The sequence below is a fragment of the Oncorhynchus keta genome, chromosome 30, assembly GCF_023373465.1.
Source record: "Oncorhynchus keta strain PuntledgeMale-10-30-2019 chromosome 30, Oket_V2, whole genome shotgun sequence".
NCBI classification, from domain to species: Eukaryota; Metazoa; Chordata; class Actinopteri; order Salmoniformes; family Salmonidae; genus Oncorhynchus; species Oncorhynchus keta.
The window spans coordinates 59,082,459-59,101,174 of record NC_068450.1 but is presented as its reverse complement, the minus strand read 5'-3'; the positions used below and the strand labels follow the sequence as shown (position 1 = coordinate 59,101,174).

Genomic DNA, 18,716 nt, shown 5'->3' with positions numbered 1-18,716 from the left:
CTGGCTGGTCAACCCAGGAGGAGGATTTAAGGGAGCATCGGAGCGAAGCGGCAAGGACGATGCTGGCCTGGGTTCCATTTTTGCTCCTTGTTACATCCACTAGGCCCTTTTGGTGTACCGAGATCCTCCCAGTCCGCTAATAGTTTTTCGTTCAGATCTGTTTAACCCCAAAGTGGTACGGGCGAGGGACCAAAATGGAACCAGTATGAAGACAAGTTAGAGATCCTCTTGAATATTCATTCTCCTATAAACAGTTCTATGTTTAGGTAACACCTGTAGGTGTGTGTGTAGCTTTGGAAACATGTCTCTGTGAGGTGCTCCAAGCAGCGGTGTTGAGCTCCAGTACACAGGCCTGTTAATGTGCGCTATGCAGCAGGAAGCTAACCGGGCCTGCTCAGTGAAATGGTGCTAGCTGTGGTTTAACCGCTATTTATAGCCTAGCCTTCCACAGTTCGTGGAGGCACAATTGTAGGTTAGTATGCTGGGAATGGGAGTGGAGGGCCATAGGCAGTAGGCATGTCTCAGTGGGTTAACCCCATGGTGTCTGCACAGACTGTGTAGTCTAGCTCATTACCTTCTCGGGTACAAAAATGATCACAGATCGCCCCTTTAATCTCTGATCTAGCAAGGTAGTATTGGTACTAACGCTGGAAACCTTAGCTTCAATTCCACTTGAGTGCACAGACCAGTGATGGACAGCCATTGAAGCCAATCCCTCTGGGATTAATCCGCTGGTCTGGTGTTGAACGTGTCACCCGCTCTGTGACAGGGCCACGGTCTCACCCTGTTTCTTCAGAGGCCGTGTCTCGACTTGACAGTTCACGCAGCTTTAGTGTTCTGATCATGGAATTCTGAATGCATCTACACCTACATTTTTAAATGTCTACCGTGTCCAGATTCCCTATATTCAAATCTCAGAATGTATTTTTATAAACTGTGGGATAAGCTAAATATGATGACATAACTACTGTAGCTAACTAGCCAGATAACCTGTTTTAGCTAGCGAGCAACACTAAAGGTTTTGCAAACGGATTAGCGTAACTGTAGGGACTGACTACTAGGTGCGTCTGGTCATGTGACTACTAGGTGCGGTCTGGTCATGTCTACACTTACATGCGACTTCTGCTATCAGAATACAAGGAAGGCATTGAAAAGATGGTCGAGACGCACAAAAGTCGCTTTGTGGTCTGATTGTGTTCCGATTTGTCTCGGCCACCTCAGTCAGGACGCATTCAGGCTACAGAAAGTGCATACAGTGGGTGACGTCATCAGCACTCCTCGCAAAAATCTTGTGTTTTGGGACTGAGGCACCTTTTCATTACAACGGTGGAAGAAATACATTCCTAGCATGTGAGGAATATGTTTCCTGGCCTCATAAAAGCTAGCCACCTAGCTAATATTTAGAAACTATTTTTGTTGTTTGGATACAGTTAGCCTGATCTGTCCATGTGCTCACACTTTGTGTCTTCCCTACACACACAGTCTGCTGCAGCTCTTTTGTCTCTTCTCCCCCCTGCTCTGGCCCTTGCTCTAATGGCTGTCACAAGACCCACACATCCCCTGGGCCGTCCACACCACTGCCTGAACACAACTCTGCTTTGTCTGTGTGTAAGTGTGCGTGAGGAGTGACCCGCTGGGCCACCTCATTATCATACAGGGGCGAGACACAAAAGCCCCTCGCGAACGAGACTGCCTTCCCACCCGGGGGCTATAGCCCAGTCTGAGCTTCAACAGACTTTCCTTTCCGTGTCGGGTTTCTCCCGTAGCACCTCGTCGGTTCAATCCGCTAACAAGCAGGTGAAGAAGACCACACTTTGAGTTTATTGAACACGACTCAGTTTTTATGGCTGATACTCTATTAGGAATTTAGAGTCGCCTCTTCGATTTGAGACCACAGCCCTTTTCTCTCCAAGTGCTGAAGGAAAACGTGTTCTCTATTGGAGTGTTTCTTCAGAGGCTGTAGCAGCTGCACTGTGATCAATAGCAGCTGCATTATTAACTGGTCTCTCCTCTCACAGCCCGCTCAGCTTCGGCTGGCTTCTCCACTGGCCTGAAGTGGCTGGCTCAACTCCTTCAGTCTCTCGCTGACTCTGTCACGTGTGGCTCTATATCCCATCGGAGAATGCACAGACATCTACATGCTGTACCATTGAGTAAACCACGACCTCTCCCCCCATCTCTTTCCGCCTGTCTGTTCTGTTCTCCCCCCCCATCCATAGTGTGTTCTGGTGGTTGTAAGAGGTAGGGTCAGCATTGGGTCAGTTGGCTGGTATGTGTAGTAGATACAGACAGGGTCTGTTAGTGAGGTAGGGTCAGCAGTGGGTCAGTTGGCCGGTATGTGTAGTAGATACAGACAGGGTCTGTTAGTGAGGTAGGGTCAGCAGTGGGTCAGTTGCTGGTATGTGTAGTAGATACAGACAGGGTCTGTTAGTGAGGTAGGATCAGCAGTGGGTCAGTTGGCTGGTATGTGTAGTAGATACAGTATAGTACAGACTCTGGGCCGTCTCGTGCTGCTGCTCACTTAGACCATCTCTCTCTCTCTCTGCTCGTCTGGTTTGTGTTGAGGCAACAATATACGTTCCTGCTCTGTGTGTGTGTGTGTGTGTGGTGTAGCCTAGCCTATACATTGCCTGCCCTAAGGTGGATTAGCTCGTCACCCAATGCCTGTACCCCCCTCTACCCACCCCCTCTCTCCCCCTCTACCCACCCCCTCTCTCCCTGCTCAAATGTCACCTTACATCTTCATCTGACCCCTCCCCCTGGTGCTATTAGCCCCCCATTTACCAGCCAGCTCACCTCCCTTTTCACTGCCTCTGACGTGCTTGGCCAACCTTTATGGCAGCTGGGCTATATGCTTTAGCAGTGTGTAGCATAATAACATGGATGGATGGCAGTAACAACATGGATGGATGACCGTCCATTAGCTCACAACAAACTGGCTTGCTCTATCTTACAACCGTGTAGGATGACCTAAAGTGACTTCAGCGTTCTGTCATTCCTCTGGGAAGCTCCGCCTCTAGTGGGAGATGGCCTATTCGTTGCCAGAGGATCGTTGACTTGAGAAGGATTTACAAGGAAGGAATGGGACCGCGTGGGATTTTCTTCTGGTTTTACTGGATGAATGTAGAAGAACAGAGGAGAGGGTTTCAGTGCTCTGTAGAGAGACTGTGTTGAATGGCCTACTAGCTAAATAGTGTGTCAGTGTGATCTCGTCTCCCTCTGGTTGTAGTCTAAGGAGCGGGGAGGTTGTCTGTCCGCCTGCTGAGCTCCAGTCTTTAGCGTTGGAGAGAGGCCAGCACATCTGGCTGTGGTTAGGGGCTTTATGAAGTGTCTGGAGCTGCCTGCTCAGTGATAACCCCCTGTTTCAGGTTACCTCTCCAGGGCCACCGTATCAGACCAGGGGCCCACTAAAGACCCCTGAGTCAGTCAGCTCCTTCCCTGGCTGCTGTGTCCAGACAAGGCCCCTGTAGTTCAGCTGGGGCTTGAGTTGAGGTGACTGTTTGTGTTGTGTGATAGTGGAGGGGAGTTTAGGACTGATATGGGAGAGGGGACTGGCTGGAGCAATGTGGGTCCTCCTGAACCCTGATCTCACACCGATTGGTTGATCGATCATCCTCCACTTCCTGTCTATAGCCTACATTCCTTCCTGCTTTATTTTGTAGTCCACCCCGCCCCATGACCTGAATCTCAGACATGAGAAATCAGTGGTCACAAAAATACATTCACGTCACGAGTAGTGAATTGGCCTACATATCCAACAATGTTACGGTGATTCCTCTTCATTTTCTGGATAAAACCCACATTTTCTTCCAAAGATTGTCATCCAAGCATCATGCTTAAGGACTGCGTTCTCTGGGCTCACGGGGAGTGGGGGTGGGGGCCCGCAGGGGGTGAAAACTGAACCTCTCCAATGCACCTGTGACCTTTCACCTCGACCAAAGGCTTGCCTGTCTCGACGGGGACTCGAGTGATAAGTAATGTCACTGATGTTTTTATAGACAGTGGCCCCGGGATCAAAGTTGAGAGGATTATAAATCCAGAGCGTAAAGGCATGGAGGCTTTCTTCTCATCCGTAGCTGGAGAGAATAAGCTGCTCGGCGTTTGTAATTAACCATGCGTTTATTTCAGTTGACTGTGGATTGTTCACTCATAATAGGCGACGGTCCAGAGATGGTCGTCAAGTGTGTGTTTCTTGTTCAGATACACAGCTGCTTCTATCATCAAAAGCAACACTGCTGTGGCCGTTATCATACACACTGCAGCCCCACAGTAGTGGAAATCCCCATTTTGGTTTCTATCCGGATGATTATTAGCAGCTTTTATCTGTTTTGAGGGGTTTGCGACTGAGGGGAGGGTAAGAGATTATTTCTGTCTCTGTTTATGTAAGGAGTGACTGGTGCTGAGCGAGAGAGAGAGAGGAGGACTGTGGGAATGTTTGTTCAGCACAGAGATCGTAGCCCCAGTCCATGTCTGTCTGTTTGGATGCTAGTGATTGTTCTGTATCTATGCTAGGCTTAACCAGCCACGTGACGGTACACAGTGGACTGAATCAATGTGATGGTTGTCTATGGAAAGAACTCTGACGGTTGGTCACCTGTAGATTATAGGTCACTATGTACATAGCTAAGATGGGGTTTACTGTAAGAAGGCATGTTTTGCAAGTTCAAGTGGCACGCATACACGCATACACACACACACGCATACACACACACACACACGCATACACACACACACACATTAACCCTAGCCCAGCTGATCAGTGTATTACTGTTACCCTCTGTCGACCTCGTGATGACTGATCTATCTTCTCCTTTTCTCTTTGTCTCTACAGGGGAGACATGTCAAAACTGGACAGCTGGCCGCCATCAAGGTCATGGACGTCACCGAGGTATAGAAGTTCAGACGAACTGTAACCCCTCCCCCCACCGTGTGTGTGTGTGTGTGTATTGTTCAAAGAGGATGTTACATGGCCGGGGTCTATTGGTGAAACAATGTAGTCCTGAGCTGAGATGACCTTTTCACATTTCAAAACAAACTGCCCGCTCTGCCTGTTTTATTTGTCAACCAGGTCTCTCAGATCAGCTGACCATTGTCTTATTTGGGCCTCAGATTAAAGGATAATTGGCCTCACGTCAGGTGGTTTTGCAGGGTTATTACATTGAGATTGACACACACAGAGCTTTAACCAGGGTTGTTGAAAGTGTCTTAGCCTAATCAACTATATAATTAATATAAATGTTTATTTCTGTGAGGAAGTAAATACTTTGAAAATGCGAACTTCAATTGGGGAAGTACAAGCTCTTGATGCATTTTAGCCTTCTCTCTCTGTATGTGTGTGTGTGTATGTATGTATGTATGTATGTATGTATGTATGTATGTATGTATGTGCACACGCGCACGCACACGCACACGCACACACAATATACAAAAGTATGTGGATTTGGCTATTTCAGTGTTTAAAATTGAGCACACAGCCATTCAATCTCCATAGACAAAGACTGGCAGTAGAATGGCCTTATTGAAGAGCTCAGTGACTTTCAACCGTCATAGGATGCCATCTTTCCAACAAGTTAGTTTGTCAAACGTCTGCCCTGCTAGAGCGGTCCCGGTCAACTGTTAGTGCTGTTATTGTGAAGTGGAAACGTCTAGGAGCAACAACTGCTCAGCCGCAAAGCAGTAGGGCACACAAGCTCACAGAATGGGAGTGCTGAAGCAGGTACAAATCGCCTGTCTTCGGTTGCAACAACTGAGTTCCAAACTGCCTCTGGAAGCAACGTCATCACAAGAGCTGTTCGTTGGGAGCTTCATGAAATGGGTTTCCATGGCTGATCAGCCACACACAAGCCTAAGATTACCGTGTACAATGCCAAGCGTTGGCTGGAGTGGTGTAAAGCTTGCCTCCATCGAGCTCTGGAGCAGTGGAAATGCGTTCTCTGGAGTGATTTAATCACGCTTAACCATCTGGCAGTCCAACAGATGAATCTGGGTTTGGTGGATGCCAGGAGAATGCTACCTGCTTCAATGCATAGTGCTAACTGTAAAGTTTGGTGGAGGAGGAATAATGGACTGGGGCTGATTTTCATGGTTTGAACTAGGCCCTTTTTTAGTTCCAGTGAAGGGAAATATTAACGCTACAGCATACAATGACATTCTTGACGTTTCTGTGTTTCTCATTTTGTGGTAACAGTTTGGGGAAGGCCCTTTCCTGTTTCAGCATGACAATGCCCCCCATGCACAAAGCGAGGTTCAATACAGATATTGTTTGACGAGATCGGTGTGGAAGAACTTGACTGGCCTGCACAGAGCCCTGACCTCAACCCCATCAAACAACTTTGGGATGAATTGGAACAGCCACGGAGTCAGGCCTAATCGCTCAAAATCTGTGCACGACCTCATTAATGCTCTTGTGGCTGAATGGAAGCCAAATCCCTGCAGCAATGTTCCAACATCTAGTAGAAAGCCTTCCCAGAAGAGTGGAGTCTGTTATAGCAGCAAAGGGGGGACCAACTCCATATTAATGCCCATGATTTTGGAATGAGGTGTCCAACGTGCATGTAGTGTAGTGGTCTTGTAGTGTAGTTAGCCAACTCCTCATTTAGAATGTGCTAGTCTACATGGAAATTCTTTGAGGTCCTGTCTACATTTTAGGAAGAACTTTGACTTCTCCGTAATCAGCCGCTCGTAAATCTCAGTATAATAAGCAGAGCTCATTACAGCTAAAGCCAGCGGGATGTTTTATGGCTAAATTACGTCATTTTGAGGCAGGAGGGCAGCCCTTTGCGCTCTCTGTGGCATTCTGCTTTTATCTACTGAAATAGGACCTCCCAGTGAATATGGAACTAGCTGGGCCACACACACATACACATACACATATATATATATATACACACACACACACACCCTAATGAGAACCCCCACCCAAGGAACCTGTGGTTAGTTTTATGATATAGCCTTTGCAGTATAGCCCTTCCATGTGGCCCATGTTGTATAACATAACGTTTTACTCTTAAACATTGCCTAAGTAAAATTCTCAATTCCGTTGCATGCCAATGTGGTCATTCTGGTTCTAGACCAGTTTCTCTGTTCTTATGCCCTGACTTGCCCCCTGTCTGCCACTCCCTGCTGACTGTCATGAGTAAGGCTCTGATGTGTTGCCTAACTGTTTCCTGCCATGGGTGTCATAGGGCATGTCTCACCTGGTTTCCACTAGTTACCCCAGCCACAAAGCCAAAAAGGTTTATCGCTAAAATTGACGAAAACAAAAATGAGTTTTTTTGTGTTTTTTGTCCTAATTTAAGGTTAGGCATAAAGTTAGCATTGTGGATAAGGTTAGCCTTAATATAAAATAAAAATTAGAAGAGAAAGAAGAGAAATTGTAGAAATAGGTGGGGTTTATTACTTTGTCTGTGGTAACGAGTGACGACCGACTCCACCCAGCTGTTACGTGGTCATACACCTGCCCTGAAATAGCCTCTAGTCTAAGATATGTTGGATAGATGTAGTGAGAATTCACCTCTATAGGCAGGTTACACACACACACACACACACACACACACACACACACACACACACACACACACACACACACACACACACACACACACACACACAGAAGTACAGTCATACGAGTATGAATGACTCTGTAGCTTCACCCTGCCAGGTAGAAGAGCACCTGTTATCTCAACAGTAGCTCACTGTTGTCCTAGCGAACTGCTACTGTTGCTGGGAGAGGGAGAGGTGGGCATGGCAGTCCTGGGCAGCACTGTTAGCCAGCTCCGTGCTCTGCCCTCCCAGTTTAAATGCCTGGCTGTGTATCGTTTTACCCTTTGACCTATGTGGTGCTGAGTTAACCGCTTGAATGATAATGGCAATGAAATGTACATATCTGTCTAATTACACAATGACATACCCAAAAGTGAATCCCCCCCCACCCCTTCGTTTTTGTCCGAGTAATTGTCAGGAATGCTCAGGCAGCCAGCCGCCTGTCCCTGTTCACAAACAGCTGCGGGGAACATGGGGAAAGAGAAAGTGGGAGGGAGGGAGCGCCACAATACGGCTGCCTGCACAGCCGACAGACAGCCTCTACCTGCTGGTACTGGAAGGGAACTGTGTGCGTGTACCTACGTGCATCTTTAAACGCACACAGCGCCGTCACAGTAACTGAGCATCGCTATTCACCAATGTCCCCATCGTCCAGACTCCTTTCCACCAGGTCTTTCTGTAAGACGAGGGGTTTAACACTCACTGTGTGTCAATTGGTGTCACTGTTAATCATTGTTTAAGTTGTTGCAGCAGAAGAGATTAAGCTACTGGCGGGTGACCTTTTGCTGTCTTCCTCGCCGTTTTCATGTGAGGTGGGGGAGGGAGGCTGTTTAGGTCTTGGATGTGTAAAACCCCATTTTGATTTGTGTGTGTGTGTGTGTGTTGATTATGCATGTGGGGAATGGGGATAGCACATTGACATTATATTCTACTGCTGAAAAGCCTGGATTTAAAATGATTATCTCCTGTAATTGGAAATAAATGTGTAGGCATGGGCTCTAATGGAGTTCCAGCTGAGGGGATTTGATGTGTACATGTGCAGTCGTATCAGGGATGTGACAAATGAAAGAAGTCTTTTAAATGTAAAAAAATAAAAATGAATCGTTTTCTGTAAAAACAATAAGAAAAATTCATAAAATTCCACCTCAATTCACAATGCTGCTGCGCTATTGCCAGCAACGGTATGGGTCTCACGGTGCGCCCCTTTCCAGGTGGTTAAGTATTGCACCTGTACCCCAATTCCACCTCACAAAGTTTGCATTTCCTTCTCATTTAACTTCTCAAAGTATTGCCATACAGAGCAGAGCGTAGCTGCTGTCGCTTGCCTTTCTGTCTTTTTCCATCCGTTAACTACGATGGCATGACGTTGGAGAGTCGACTCCCATGTGACTCCTATGATTAAGTCTTTTTTTTTTTTTTTTTTGGAGCGGAGGAGACTGTTCAGTTGCCGTAATTCCGTGAAGACAAAACACTTGCATCTTTCATAGTGAGGGACGGTGAGAGAAGAGCGGTGCACAGTACAGGCAGGTCGGCCACCAGGCAGACGGTCAGAACCGTGCACTGGGCCGATCTATCGGCAATCTAAAGCTGTGTGTCACAATGGAATGCCGTACACGCTCGCATCATTAGCGAAGGGAAAGAGCAGGGGAGCCATGGAGAGGGCGGAGGGGGCATCTGTCTCTCGCAATATCTCGTCTTCCTGGATTCACACATTCACCAAAGTAGCCTAAAGTTCGCCTCTTCATTTCTGTTTTTTTAAATTAAAATTACACAACTTTTCCCAGGCCTTTGACAGCCTGGTTACTCTGCAACAGAGAAAATGATATGTAATTGCACTGTGATTTTAATTTTGTGGAAAGAAAACCGTTTCTGTTTGGTATGTTTCATAATGTTATTAAGGATCTCAATTTAGTTGACATGTTCACACCCCTGAGTCGTGTGGAGAGATGGTTTACAGATAGGATAATGGATTCTGTCTGCCATGGACCACACACACACACACACACAATGAGATACATCATTCATTCCCAAACAAAGAAGTCGTTAGGGCAGTGTGGGTACTGCGTAGCCGACATGTCACATTTCTTAGGGGTCGTGGATGAATGAGGGTTTAATTCCCCCCTACAAAGGCACTTACCAACCCCCGCGAGACTTGGCCTTTGTGGAATGTGGGAAATGATTGACTATTATCCATCTGTAACAGTCCACACACACGATAGTTGTTTTCCTAAGACGTCGTCCTCCCCCGGCCTTCTCTCTTTATCTAATGACTAATGGTGTCTTGTGTGTTTGTAGGACGAGGAGGAGGAAATCAAACTGGAGATCAATATGCTCAAGAAGTATTCCCACCACAGGAACATTGCCACATACTACGGTGCTTTTATCAAGAAGAGTCCCCCGGGGCATGATGACCAACTGTGGGTGAGTGTCTAGCAGGAGTGTTTCCCATTGGCTGAATAATCAGAACTGGTATATCTACAGCAGCATAAGTCAGAGCAATATCCCGATGTCTTTTACTGTTTTGACACTCATTTAGCCTTAGAAGTGCTTATGTATTCATCTCCGTGTGTATGTTTGTGTGTTTCTTGTAGCTGGTGATGGAGTTCTGTGGGGCAGGCTCCATCACAGACCTGGTGAAGAACACTAAAGGCAACCAACTCAAGGAGGACTGGATCGCCTACATCTCCAGAGAAATCCTCCGGGTGAGCCTCTCCTCCGGCCCCTTCCATCCACGCATCCCCTCCTCTGGCCCTCTCCACCCATCCTCTCCTGGCCCCTTCCATCCACGCATCCCCTCCTCTGGCCCCCTCCACCCATCCTCTCCTCTGGCCCCCTCCACCCATCCTCTCCTCTGGCCCCCTCCACCCATCCTCTCCTCTGGCCCCCTCCACCCATCCTCTCCTCTGGCCCCCTCCATCCATCCCCTCCTCCGGCCCCCTCATCCTCTCCTCCGGCTCTCTCCATCCATCCCCTCCTCTGGCCCCCTCCATCCATCCCCTCCTCCGGCCCCCTCCATCCATCCCCTCCTCCGGCCCCCTCATCCTCTCCTCTTTCCTTTAACCTTCTCCTGTCTTCAGTCTCCTTGTTCATTGCGTAATACACATGTCAATAGAACGGTGAAGTCTTTACCCTCCACTACATCAATGCTTAGCTCTGGTCTTAGACATGTGGTCTCACCTCTACACACCTCCCCCTCCTCCTCCTCTTCAGGGACTGGCCCACCTGCACGCCCATCACGTCATCCACCGTGACATCAAGGGACAGAACGTCCTGCTCACAGAGAACGCCGAGGTCAAGCTTGGTGAGTGACATTATGTTTTGTACGTTACGGACAACAACCCTGATTGGTCTAAACCCTGCAGCTGCCAATCTCGGCTCCAAAATCACAGCCATTTTAGCCAGTCACCTAGTCTCGGTGTTTACTGCAATGCAGTTGTATATAACTAGTGTCAACTTGTCTCTTCTGATTGGTTGTCTTGTCAGTGGACTTTGGCGTGAGTGCCCAGTTGGACCGGACGGTGGGGAGGAGGAACACATTCATCGGGACACCCTATTGGATGGCGCCCGAGGTCATCGCCTGTGACGAGAACCCTGAGGCCACCTACGATTACAGAGTATGACCCTCGCCCTCTTCCACACAGTACTCAGATGTTTTAGCCCATATATGAACCTGGCCCCCTATGTCCTCCTTGACCTCTTTAGCTACTGGTATGATGTGGGGTCGAGGATGTTGCTCTTCAGTAGTGTGTGTGTGTGTGTGTTGCTATGTCTGATGCCTCTCTCACTGTGTGTCTCTCAGAGTGACTTATGGTCCACTGGAATCACTGCCATTGAAATGGCCGAAGGAGCTCCTCGTAAGTACCTGCCTTCCCCAGGTCCCACCTCTATCGTCTCTTTTAGATGGCAACTATCTATTGGTTCCTTCTGCCCTTGTCTTTTGCTTTTCTCGCTGTCATGTTTATACTGATTCCCTCTGGTGTGTGTGTGTGTTCCCTTTCAGCGCTGTGCGACATGCATCCGATGCGAGCACTCTTCCTCATCCCAAGGAACCCTCCCCCGCGACTCAAGTCTAAGAAGTGGTAAGTTACCAAGATTCTGTCAGCTGGGTATAGAGGTCTCCTCTCTCACTCTCCTCCCTCCTCCTCTCTGAACAGCTGTGGCACATGGGAGGAAGGCCTGTTGGCTCACGGCGAGGCTCCCCAGCCCGCGTTCCGGGGGGAAACTCAACCCTCAGACTTTCCTCTGGCACCGGTGCATTTACGATTATGATCGCTTTTCTTCTGAGACGGGGTTTTCCCAGAATATTCATTGTATATAAGTTATGAAGGGCTCACTGGATTTCTGTCTAAATGGATAAAACAGGTTCTTCCTATTTCAGATGTGTAGTTTCTCAGGCTCTTTTTGACAATTTAGTTTGTCATTTGTTGTCTAGTCAGTGGGTTGTAGGGGATGGATTTGTTTTATGTCCCTCAGATTACATGATTACTGGTGGTAATACGACTATCTCGTTAGCGGCCTCATCTGTCTTGACCCCCCTTCCTCTTTCAGGTCGAAGAAGTTTTGCAGCTTCATCGAGGGCTCCCTGGTGAAGAACTACAACCAGCGCCCCCCCACCGAGCAGCTGCTGAAGCACCCCTTCATCAGAGACCAGCCCAACGAGAGGCAGGTCCGCATCCAGCTCAAAGACCACATCGACCGCACCAAGAAGAAGAGGGGGGAGAAAGGTGAGTCTGCCTCTCGACCTGTTTAATCACAGAGTCTTAAAGTAACACTGTGAGCATGATGACGGTGCCCAATTAGTGTAAGAGCTGTGTGAAGACTGCCTGAAATGTCTGCCTGTTTTGGTGGGATGGAGCTTTTCCTACCTGGTGGTAAATTAGTTAATAGACCAATGAGAAAGAGTTCCAGACCATTTTCCCCACTCAGACCAATCCCAGATACTTTGGTTGTATGAATTGCTCTTTGCTAAGAAGCTGTTTTTGTTTCTTTTCAACCATTTTAATTGAAAACAATCACATTAAGGTACTTAATTGTTACCCAGAAATGGTTGATGTGGAGATGACATCTGCTTTGGGCTTTTTAACCTTGCGACGAGCAATCCCGTATCCGGGAGCGTAATCATAGCCTCAAATGCATTAGCATAGCGCAGCGGACATAAATACCCCTAGAAACTTTTCCTATTCATGAAAATCGCAAATTAAATGAAATAAATATATTCAAACACAAGCTTAGCCTTTTGTTAACAACAATGTCATCTCAGATTTTCAAAATATGCGTTACAGCCAACGCTAGACAAGCATTTGTGTAAGTTTATCATGGCATAATGCTATGCTAGGCTCTGCTGGCAGCAGGCAACATTTTCACGAAAATAAGAAAAGCAACCAAATTAAATCATTTACATTTGAAGAACTTCAGATGCTTTCACTGAGGAGACTCCCAGTTAGATAGCAAATGTTCCTTTTGTCCCCAAAAATATTATTTTTGTAGGCGAAATAACTCCTGTTTCTTCATCGTGCATGGCTGAGAAATCGACCGGAAAATGCTACAACCATAACGGCAATTTTTTTTTCCCATCTTCAAGGTGTTTTTAACATATATATTCGATAATATATCCGTCGAGGCAATTGGTTTCTCATAAGAAGCGATTGTAAAAATGGCTACCTCAGTATTTTACGCAAGATTTTCTGCGGGAGACACCATGTGACCACAAGCTATATATGGTCCCTTACAGGCATTCTTCAATGGAAATGCCTTAAAAGACGTCACAATGCTGTAGACACCCTGGGGAATACGTGGAAAACGTAAGCTCATTCGTAGCTCATTCACAGCCATATAAGGAGTCATTGGCATGAGGCGGTTTCAAAAAATGCGGCACTTCCTGGTTGGATTTTTATCTGGGTTTCACCTGTAACATCAGTTCTGTGGCACTCACAGACAATATCTTTGCAGTTTTGGAAACGTCAGTGTTTTCTTTCCAAAGCTGTCAATTATATGCATAGTCGCATCTTTTCGTGACAAAATATCTTGTTTAAAACGGGAACGTTTTTCATCAAAGTTTTAATAGCGCCACCTAGTCGCAAGAAGTTAACGTGCTTTACATTGAATAGCTCATGTTTCTACATCTTGCCACATTATCCACGTATTGTTTTTCAGATGAGACTGAATATGAGTACAGCGGGAGTGAGGAGGAAGAGGAGGATGCTGGAGAGCAAGAAGGAGAGCCTAGGTAATGGTTTAGTGTTACATGTTGATGTACACAGTTCATTTTGCAATTCCCAATATAGCGGGATAGCACTCCTCACGCCTACCTGGAATTGCTAAACAACTCCACCCATCTGACACAGAAACTGACTAACCATTCCCTTGAACCAAATCATTAAATAACTCGCCATTTCCATTGAATTAACTCATGAACTAAATCACTATTCCCTCGTTTCCGCTCGTCCACCCTGCAGCTCCATAGTGAACATGCCGGGTGAGTCGACGCTGCGTAAGGACTTCATCCGGCTGCAGCAGGAGAACAAGGAGCGCTCGGAGGCGCTGCGCCGACAGCAGCTCCTGCAGGAACAGCAGCTCCGTGAGCAGGAGGAGTACAAGCGCCAACTACTGGCCGAGAGGCAGAAACGCATTGAGCAACAGAAGGAGCAGAGGAGGCGGCTGGAGGAGGTAGAGTTAATAAACATTGATTCATAGATAAAAAAAAAACTAAAGTGTTTAAGTAAAACGTGTATGTATAATTTAAGGTGCGAGTACAGTGCGAGGTGTTGCATGCTCTGAACAACTCGATTGGCTAGTTCTGCTGTCTGAAGAAATGGGCAGGGTGTAGGTTGATCCTGCAGCCACGATTGGACAGAGAAACTGTGATCACCCCATAAGAGTGTCGAACTTGGATAGCCCACGATGACGCAGCCCATGCTGTCTCAGAAGACTGCCATTACAAGGATGAAAGGTGTCCTATATTTCTAGATCTATAGATGGCTGCTTCTCGCTTGATCATTTCACCAAAGCCTGTATTTGACTTCCCATCCTCTTGTTTTTCTCAAATCATTCAGATCACTGCTACTATGGAAAATCATTGCCATAGTAGCAGTGATATCTCATAATATCTTTGAACAGGGAATCCCAACTAGAATTTCAGCTCTCCCTGTGTGTCGTATCCCTGAGGTTCTCTCTCTGTCGCCCCCTCCTGGTGCCTCACAGCAACAGCGGCGCGAGCGCGAGATGAGGAGGCAGCAGGAGCGTGAGCAGCGCCGCCGCGAGCAGGAGGAGAAGAGGCGCATGGAGGAGATGGAACGACGGCGGAAAGAGGACGACGAGCGCCGGAGGGCGGAGGAGGAGAAAAGGAGGAGCGACCGTGAGCAGGTAGGTCTTTAAGTGACAAGAAGCACTCTAATTGGCCTACCTGCTTGGCAGTTTTGTCACTTCCTGTATTTCATCCAATCATGGAGGCTGTGTTTGATTGACAGGAGTACATTCGTCGGCAGCTGGAAGAGGAGCAGAGGCACCTGGAGATCCTGCAGCAGCAGCTGCTCCATGAACAGGCCATGCTCCTGGTAAGACACTTGCATCCTACCACTCTTACTCTCCAAGGGCGCGTTCAGGAGGGCGCAACGTTACAGAGAACGTTCAGAAATGAGTTACGTAGAACACCCATGAGTCTTTGTAAAGTAGAACAGGGAATGGTGTCTGGAGCTGTAATCTATTACATTTGTATTGACAACGTTGTAAATGTTCCACCCCACTGAGAAAGACCCTGTTCACGACTGGATCGCACATTTAGGAGCAAGCTCTTTTCTAGAACATAGGTAGTAATCAAGGCAAGGTGTTATGGCCATATTGTATGATATATGGTTTATGTTAGCTGTTGTATAGATTTGTCAAATACCCTACTGGAAGATGGAGTTCCTATGTTTCTCGGTCGGTGTCTCTGGTTACATTCACATCCTGAGGAAATTAGTCGAGAGAGAGATGTGTATATACACTGTTCAAAAAAATAAAGGGAACACTTAAACAACACAATGTAACTCCAAGTCAATCACACTTCTGTGTAATCAAACTCTCCACATAGGAAACAACACTAATTGACAATAAATGTCACATGCTGTTGTGCAAATGGAATAGACAACAGGTGGAAATTATAGGCAATTAGCAAGACACCCCCAATAAAGGAGTGGTTCTGCAGGTGGTGACACAGACCACTTCTCAGTTCCTATGCTTCCTGGCTGATGTTTTGGTCACTTTTGAATGCTGGCGGTGCTTTCACTCTAGTGGTAGCATGAGACGGAGTCTACAACCCACACAAGTGGCTCAGGTAGTGCAGCTCATCTAGGATTGCACATCAATGCGAGCTGTGGCAAGGTGGTTTGCTGTGTCTGTCAGCGTAGTGTCCAGAGCATGGAGGCGCTACCAGGAGACAGGCCAGTACATCAGGAGAAGTGGAGGAAGCCGTAGGAGGGCAATAACCCAGCAGCAGGACCGCTACCTCCGCCTTTGTGCAAGGAGGAGCAGGAGGAGCACTGCCAGAGCCCTGCAAAATGACCTCCAGCAGGCCACAAACGTGCATGTGTCTGCTTAAACGGTCAGAAACGGACTCCATGAGGGTGGTATGAGAGCCCGACGTCCACAGGTGGGGGTTGTGCTTACAGCCCAACACCGTGCAGGATGTTTTTCATTTGCGAGAGAACACCAAGATTGGAAAATTTGCCACTGGCGACCTGTGCTCTTCACAGATGAAAGCAGGTTCACACTGAGCACATGTGACAGACTAGACTGAGTCTGGAGATGCTGTGGAGAATGTTCTGCTGCCTGCAACATCCTCCAGCATGACCGGTTTGGCGGTGGGTCAGTCATGGTGTGGGGTGGCATTTCTTTGGGGGGGCCGCACAGCCCTCCATGTGATCCCCAGAGGTAGCCTGACTGCCATTTTGTACCGAGATGAGATCCTCAGACCCCTTGTGAGACCATATGCTGGTGCTGTTGGCCCTGGGTTCCTCCTAATGCATGACAATGCTAGACCTTATGTGGCTGGAGTGTGTCAGCAGTTCCTGCAATAGGAAGGCATTGATGCTATGGACTGGCCCACCCGTTCCCCAGACCTGAATCCAATTGAGCACATCTGGGACATCATGTCTCGCTCCATCCACCAACACCACGTTGCACCACAACTGTCCAGGAGTTGGCGGATGCTTTAGTCCAGGTCTGGAAGAGATCCCTCAGGAGACCATCTGCCACCTCATCAGGAGCATGCCCAGGCGTTGTAGGGAGGTCATACAGGCACGTGGAGGCCACACACACTACTAATTTTGACTTGTTTTAAGGACATTACATCAAAGTTGGATCAGCCTGTAGTGTGGTTTTCCACTTTAATTTGGAGTGTGACTCCAAATCCAGACCTCCATGGGTTGATACATTTGATTTCCATTGGTAATTTTTGTGTGATTTTGTTGTCAGCACATTCAACTATGTAAAGAAAAAAGTATTTAATAAGAATATTTAATTCATTCAGATCTAGGATGTGTTATTTTAGTGTTCCCTTTATTTTTTTTAGCAGTGTGTGTGTATATATATATATTATCACCTTTATGTTTCTTTATTGCTCATTCTATCTTGCTTCCCATAAATTGAACCAATCCTCAACTTTGTTTCTATTTATTTTTTTGTAATGAAATGAAAGAATCTGCATCGTAATGTAGACTTTATATAACATGTTTGTAGGCTTTAATTTTTCAAGTTTACTTCATCTTTATAGAACTAAGCTGAATCAGTCTTCAAGTGCTTCATTTAATAGAAATACCCCCTGAGGTAGCATTAGCTTACACATGCCATTAGCCTCTTTCCCCCATGTCTAATGTGCCTCAACTCAGCCGCGCACTCTGCATCAGGAGTTCAAGTGGCGTGAGCTGGAGGAGCAGCGGAAGGCAGAGCGTCTCCACAAGCGTCTGCAGCAGGAGCAGGCCTATCTGCTGTCCCTCCAGCACGACAATAAACCACCGCAGCCCTGCGAAAAGACTGAAGAGCCCAAGAGAATGTCCCCTGACAGTACTAACAAAGCCCCTCCGACAACGTCCCCAGGCCCCGTGGGCGATAGAGCCCCAGCTCCACAACCCCATTTCCTCAACAATGTTAATGCTATTGCTTCACGGAGAACGTCCTGCGATAACACTAGGTCCCCACAAACCCACTACCTGGACAACGTCACTGCTAACGCCCCACGGAGAATGTCCTCGGATACCACAAAGTCCCCACAAACCACATCCCGGGATAACACTACCAAGACCCCTCAGAAACTGTCCCCAAACAGTGTTGATGAAGACTCAGAAAATACCCCCTCTGACAATAGCGATGCCCTAGCCACCCAGTCCACAGACGTTACTAAACCCTCACAGACCGGGGGCTTTGACGGCCCCAAGTCCCCACAGACCGACCGCTCGGAGCCTAGCGACGCTCTCGGTGATCCTCAGCCAATCAGAGAGGTGAACCCCAACACAACGTCACTTCCTTCTCCTGCTGCCTGCTGCTCTATCTATTCTAGCTGCCCCCCCCTTCCACACAGCGTGTTATGTTAGTCCTGGTGGTGTGAGCTGGAGCTATGGTTTTCTTTTTTCTTTCAGTTATCGTCTTAAAATAGTGTTTAATTCTTCACACAACTGTGTTTAATGTATGCGACACAAAATAGCCTAACTTTTTACCTTACAAGGATAACAATGTTGTCTGTTTCTGATTGGGAATCGTGACTCAAAATGATTAGTGAATAGACTTCTCAGCCAACCATTTAGTTTGACCTTCCGGCTAAGAGGAGCGAGGACAGTCAGAGAAAAGAAAGCCAGTCGCTCACAACCACCGCCTCTCTAAAACTGTACTAATGCACAGCTGTGTTGCTTCACTTCTGGCTCTAGTCTTTGCTTGACTATCTGATGCTTCTCTACTAAAACGTCTTGAGGATGACGTGTCTGAGTCTTGAGAAGACTGAGCAAGAAAAAGACTTAAGTATAGACTGAAGCGCTCCAAGCTGGATCTCTGTCAACATCATTTTGTGTTTAGGACCAAATGGTTTGCTTACGCAAAACACGGTACATTTTCTCTTGCCATTAGTCAGCTATAATTCATTTCGTGAAAAATGCACCTTTTTTTTCTTTCATATTTCTTTTATTCACAGTTGAGTTGCCATACCTGAA

General features: G+C 47.2%; 1 protein-coding gene across 5 annotated transcripts in view; it reads left to right on the top strand.

Annotated features, from left to right (window-relative positions):
- The window catches only part of LOC118363185 (mitogen-activated protein kinase kinase kinase kinase 4-like), a 59,117-nt gene that overhangs the window by 12,996 nt on the left and 27,405 nt on the right, over positions 1-18,716 (top strand). For 2 of the 5 annotated variants that reach the window (XR_008087659.1, XR_008087661.1), the window contains exons 3-15: positions 4,832-4,888; positions 9,838-9,963; positions 10,134-10,244; positions 10,753-10,843; positions 11,026-11,156; positions 11,342-11,396; positions 11,543-11,621; positions 12,091-12,266; positions 13,696-13,768; positions 13,998-14,208; positions 14,743-14,904; positions 15,009-15,095; positions 17,406-18,014. Coding sequence is in view for 1 of the 5 variants with exons in the window: in XM_052488678.1 (XP_052344638.1) it covers positions 4,832-4,888; positions 9,838-9,963; positions 10,134-10,244; positions 10,753-10,843; positions 11,026-11,156; positions 11,342-11,396; positions 11,543-11,621; positions 12,091-12,266; positions 13,696-13,768; positions 13,998-14,208; positions 14,743-14,904; positions 15,009-15,095; positions 17,424-17,649 (1,585 nt within the window). In the remaining 4 variants the exon portion in view is untranslated. The remainder of the gene's footprint in view (positions 1-4,831; positions 4,889-9,837; positions 9,964-10,133; positions 10,245-10,752; positions 10,844-11,025; positions 11,157-11,341; positions 11,397-11,542; positions 11,622-12,090; positions 12,267-13,695; positions 13,769-13,997; positions 14,209-14,742; positions 14,905-15,008; positions 15,096-17,405; positions 18,015-18,716) is intronic. The other 3 variants (XR_008087660.1, XM_052488678.1, XR_008087662.1) reach the window with 3 other exon arrangements.